At 44.9% G+C, this 4644-nt stretch overlaps 1 protein-coding gene across 1 annotated transcript; it reads left to right on the plus strand.

Annotated features, from left to right (window-relative positions):
- The first annotated feature begins 339 nt into the window (after positions 1-339).
- On the plus strand, positions 340-4335 carry ccl44 (chemokine (C-C motif) ligand 44). The gene is made up of 3 exons (XM_061240266.1): positions 340-536; positions 1746-1875; positions 2768-4335. The coding sequence occupies exons 1-3, from the start codon at positions 476-478 to the stop codon at positions 2997-2999; spliced, it is 423 nt and encodes a 140-aa protein (XP_061096250.1). The 5' UTR covers positions 340-475; the 3' UTR covers positions 3000-4335.
- Positions 4336-4644: the final 309 nt, after the last annotated feature.

The raw sequence follows: 4644 nt of genomic DNA on the forward strand, positions 1-4644 counted from the left end.
CATCCTCCCTAGTTTCATGGAAACCAAAGAGCTTAGAGTAAAGTTTAGATTTTACAGAGGACAAAGCCATGCTATTGCATTTTGTCATATGTAGTGCAGTGCTATGGTTAATGGGCATGTATGTGTAACATCAGTCCAGTGCTAGAAGGGAACACCTCTGAGCCTTCCTATTTCCCTCAGGCTGCCATCGATATGACTCATTTTATTAGCTCCCTTAAGAAAACAAAGCATTTCTGAATTAGGAGGAACAGAAGTCGGCTCCGGCAGCCAAGAGAGAGAGAGAGTGAAGAGGGGAGGAGGAGGGGGGGAGAGAAGGAAGAGAAGAAAAAGGAAGTGTGCGCGTGTGTGGAGTGAGAGAGAGGGAGAGAGAGGGAGAGATAGAGGGAGGGAGGGGAGATAGGAAGAGAGAAATATAAAGGCGACACAGGGGGAGAAGGAAAGGTAATGCAGAGGATTAAACCCCAGAAGCCTCATCATGTTACTGCGGGTTGTCGTGGCCGTCTCCTTGGCTGTGTTTCTCACCGGATATCTGGAAGGTAGGAGCAGAACTGCTGCAGGGTGCTGGCTTTGACTTGTGTGTGTGAGTGCGATGGCAAAAGTGAACGTGCTGTAATCGAATCCGAGGCGGCCAGGAGGCGCACAGGTAACCGGAGCCAGAATGGACGCAGACGCACTAAGATGCTACCAAAACGTGCCTTTCAGACAGGGCGACAAATAGGAAACAAAGGAAACACAGAGGGTGCGCGAATTGCAACAAGAACCGCATCACAGGGCATATGAACGCTGAAACTACACAAATGTGCGGGTTATGTTTGAGGTAATGCGGAGAAAGAAAAGAGGCAATATTCATCACTGAAATAGGAGCTTTTAAACATTGGTGCCTATTTGGGTTGCTAGCAAGCTGATTAAAGTGAGTGTGGTTACAAAACGAAGCAACAGATCACGTGGAGGACATGGGCTCCCATGTAGAGAGCGTTTTCCCAGTTTGTTTTGTTTATGTTTTAACAGGCATCTCGCGCTGTCTTCTGGCTGTTTGCAGTGCCAATCAGCACACTGCTATAATCACATTGGTTCCCAGATCGGCAAAGGGGGTGTGTGATGCTGTTCCAATTCCCCGGCTGTTCCCACATGTACGCGGGGAGGGGTGGGGAGGTGTAGAGAAGGGGAGGGGGTGTCGTTTTGACTTTCTGTGGGGCGGAGAACAGATGCTGTCATCGAGGGTGGCTATTAAATGTCACCCTCCATTACTTCAACCTCTGAATATTTTGAAGTATCGGATGAGGATGGAACACGTTGGATGGATTTTATTAATCTCCCTATACATATGTATATGCTGTATATAATGGGTGTGTGTGCGAGTGAGAGAAAGAGAGATAATATGTGTATGTGCTTGTCTGTGTGTGTGTGTGTGTGAGAGTGAGAGTGAGAGAGAAAGCAAGAGAGTGTGTGTGTATGTGTGTGAGAGAGTGAAAGCGAGAGAGTGTGTGTGCATATGTGTGTGTGAGAGAGTGTTTCTGTGTGTGTGTTTGTGTGTGTGTGTGTGTGTGTGAAAGAGAGAGAGAGTATAATTAATACATTTGCATTTCCTGGCCTAGCTGCTAATACGCTGACAGTAGCCACGCCATGAATAAGAGCTGGAGAGGGCTTCACAGTGAGGGTCTCTCTCTCTCTCTTTCTCTCTCTCTCTCTCCCCCTCTCTCTCTCTCTCCCCCCCCCCTCTCTCTCTCTCTCTCTCTCTCTGGCAGGAAAGGGGGTTCAGATGCAGAGGGATGTGCAGTGCTGCATGCAGTACTCCCAGGGCAAGGTCCGTGCCAAAGACGTGCTGAGGTTCGAGGTGCAGACAGAGGGACCGGACTGCAGCATACAAGCCCTCATGCAAGTATTCCAGGCATCCTGGAGCGGTGATGGAGCTGGAAAAGCATGCAACATGCCGCCTTCTGTGCAGACCTAGCTAAAGGTCAACTGGAAATATTTCAGATTCTTAGATTGCTGGCTGGGAGTTAAAGGAATCCTACCCAGTTGATTCCAGGCACTAAACCAAAGCTTGTGCACATTTACTGCAGGAAATAAGCAACTCGCTATAGCCCTCTTTAACTTTAACACACGAGCCAGGATGAAGCTGCTCTACCTGGTCCACCAGCTTCCAGCTGTTTCAAAACCTAGCTTGAGCTGGTCAAACCGGTTGAGTATGGACCTGGTCTAACTGGTGAACCAGCTACCAGCTGTTTCAAAACATAGCTTGAGCTGGTAAAACCATGTTGAGTATTGAGCTGGTCTAACCGATCAACCAGCTACCAGCTATTTCAAAACATAGCTTGAGCTGGTCAAACCATGTTCAGTATGGTGCTGGTCTAACCCATCAACCAGCTACCAGCTATTTCAAAACATAGCTTGAGCTGGTCAAACCATGTTCAGTATGGTGCTGGTCTAACCCATCAACCAGCTACCAGCTATTTCAAAACATAGCTTGAGCTGGTCAAACCATGTTCAGTATGGTGCTGGTCTAACCCATCAACCAGCTACCAGCTATTTCAAAACATAGCTTGAGCTGGTCAAACCATGTTCAGTATGGAACTGGTGTAACCGATCAACCAGCTACCAGCTATTTCAAAACATAGCTTGAGCTGGTCAAACCATGTTCAGTATGGAGCTGGTCTAACCGGTGAACCAGCTACCCGCTGTTTCAAAACCAAGCTTCAGCTGTTTCTTTCAGCAGGGTGTGCTGTGAGTCTCGCTGACCGTGCTGTAACCCCTCTGGCCCCTCCAGACTGTACACCAAGCGGGCGGTGAAGTGTGCTGATCCCAGGGACCGGAAGGTGAAGAGGCTACTGCGGAAGCTGACTCAGAGGCAGAGGACCAAGGCGCACACCATGTGGCTCCACGCTAACGGGAACCTGCCCGCCATGGCTGAGGTAGTCGACAGCCACGCACACCGCCCCGCCAGGGTTAAAGAAAACTGGCCAATGGAGGGGAAAGAGGATGGCAATTCTAACCAATAATGTGGCATTTCTAAACTTCCCGCCTTGTGTTACCCTGGTTAGTTGGATCAGTTGTTCAACTGGATGTCTCCTCGATGCAGGATGACAACACGAGAGTTCTTTACAGAGGGCAGAGTCCTCTTTATGGCTCCAGTGCAGAGGGTTGTGGATTGCACTTCATACTAAACGCGTGCACCCTTGCGTCGTGTTTTTCAGCTTGAAGTGATCAAATTGATGAGTGTTGTCATGAGTGGCATCTCAAGATCCCGCTGATCTTGGGCTACTGGCTGATTTCGTGGTAATAGAGTGCTGTATATCACAAATATATGAAAACCACACAGACAGACACACACACACGTTGTGAACTGACCACCACATTTAGACTGTTATGATGTTCACATGTTCGATAATTTATATTTGAATGCTAAAATATGACTGTTCTTATATCTGACCTTTGCTGCCCATCATATTTAGACTGTTATGATGTTCACATGTTCGATAATTTATATTTGAATGCTAAACGAAGACTGTTCTTATATCAGACCTTTGCTGACCACAATGTTTAGACTGTTATGATGTTCACATGTTCGATAATTTATATTTGAATGCCAAACGATGACTGTTCTTATATCAGACATTTGCTGCCCATCATATTTAGACTGTTACGATGTTCACATGTTCGATAATTTATATTTGAATGCTAAACGATGACTGTTCTTATATCGGACCTTTTGTGATTTTGTTCCATGGCAAATATGTATCATAATTGTTATGGTTGTTCATGAATGTTGATCACAGTAATATAGCTGTTGTTATTGCGCTATTATCAGTGTTATGCAGAAAATATACTACATAAGCACTCACTGGCTGTAGTTTTTAACATGTGTTATGCTGAACCCAAATAATTTTATGTTGAGGCATCTTATATGTGCTAATATACAGTAATATATGCACCAGTACTTTTGTTGTGTAACTCTAAATATTTCCTCCCTTTGAAATATTTCCCTCCCTTTCTCTGTCATTGCCATTACCCCCAGACGTATGTAGAGATTCAGCTTCCACTACCAATATTGTATACTGTTAATTAGGTTTTCATATGTACAGTAGTAACACATAGGCTGCCACAGTCTCAAATAATAACTGACTATACCAAAGTACTTTGCTGGTGATGCTTTATTTTGTTTGAGGAAGCAGTTTCACTGTCCGTAGCAGTCATTTGAATTTGCAGCATGTTAAGGATAATAGGCTCATTCTTGCCAGACATAGAATGCAATGGAAATTAATGTAGGCTGAAACCAGACCTAAGCATTCATTCAAACCATTTATAAATAAATTAATCTTTGAAAAAAAAAAAAAAGCATTGAGTATTCCTTTTAAATGATGTATATCACGCTGTGCAAAACCAGTCATAGCCCCGTTTTTTTTATGAGATCAAACAAAAAAGTCAACAGTGTAATAAAATGGACTTTATTACTTAAAGGTGCTACATCTTCAGTCTTGTTGGTTTTCACCGTGCCACTCAGCAGTTCTGCTTGCCTGTTGGGAGTGCTCCTCAGTCAAGCATTTCATTAGGCTGACCTTTCCAACCACTCCAGGGAGCTGAGGCTTTGCTCAGACACATTGTCAGTGTTTTGGAAAATCAAAACAAAATGGCTGAAATATGAGC

The sequence above is a fragment of the Conger conger genome, chromosome 4 (genome assembly GCF_963514075.1).
Source record: "Conger conger chromosome 4, fConCon1.1, whole genome shotgun sequence".
NCBI lineage: Eukaryota > Metazoa > Chordata > Actinopteri > Anguilliformes > Congridae > Conger > Conger conger.

Coding starts and splice junctions, on each gene's coding strand:
- ccl44 (XM_061240266.1), top strand. CDS start 476: ATGTTACTGCGGGTTGTCGTGGCCGTCTCCTTGGCTGTGTTTCTCACC. Junction 537..1,745: donor TCTCACCGGATATCTGGAAG/GTAGGAGCAGAA, acceptor TCTCTCTGGCAG/GAAAGGGGGTTCAGATGCAG. Junction 1,876..2,767: donor TGCAGCATACAAGCCCTCAT/GCAAGTATTCCA, acceptor TGGCCCCTCCAG/ACTGTACACCAAGCGGGCGG.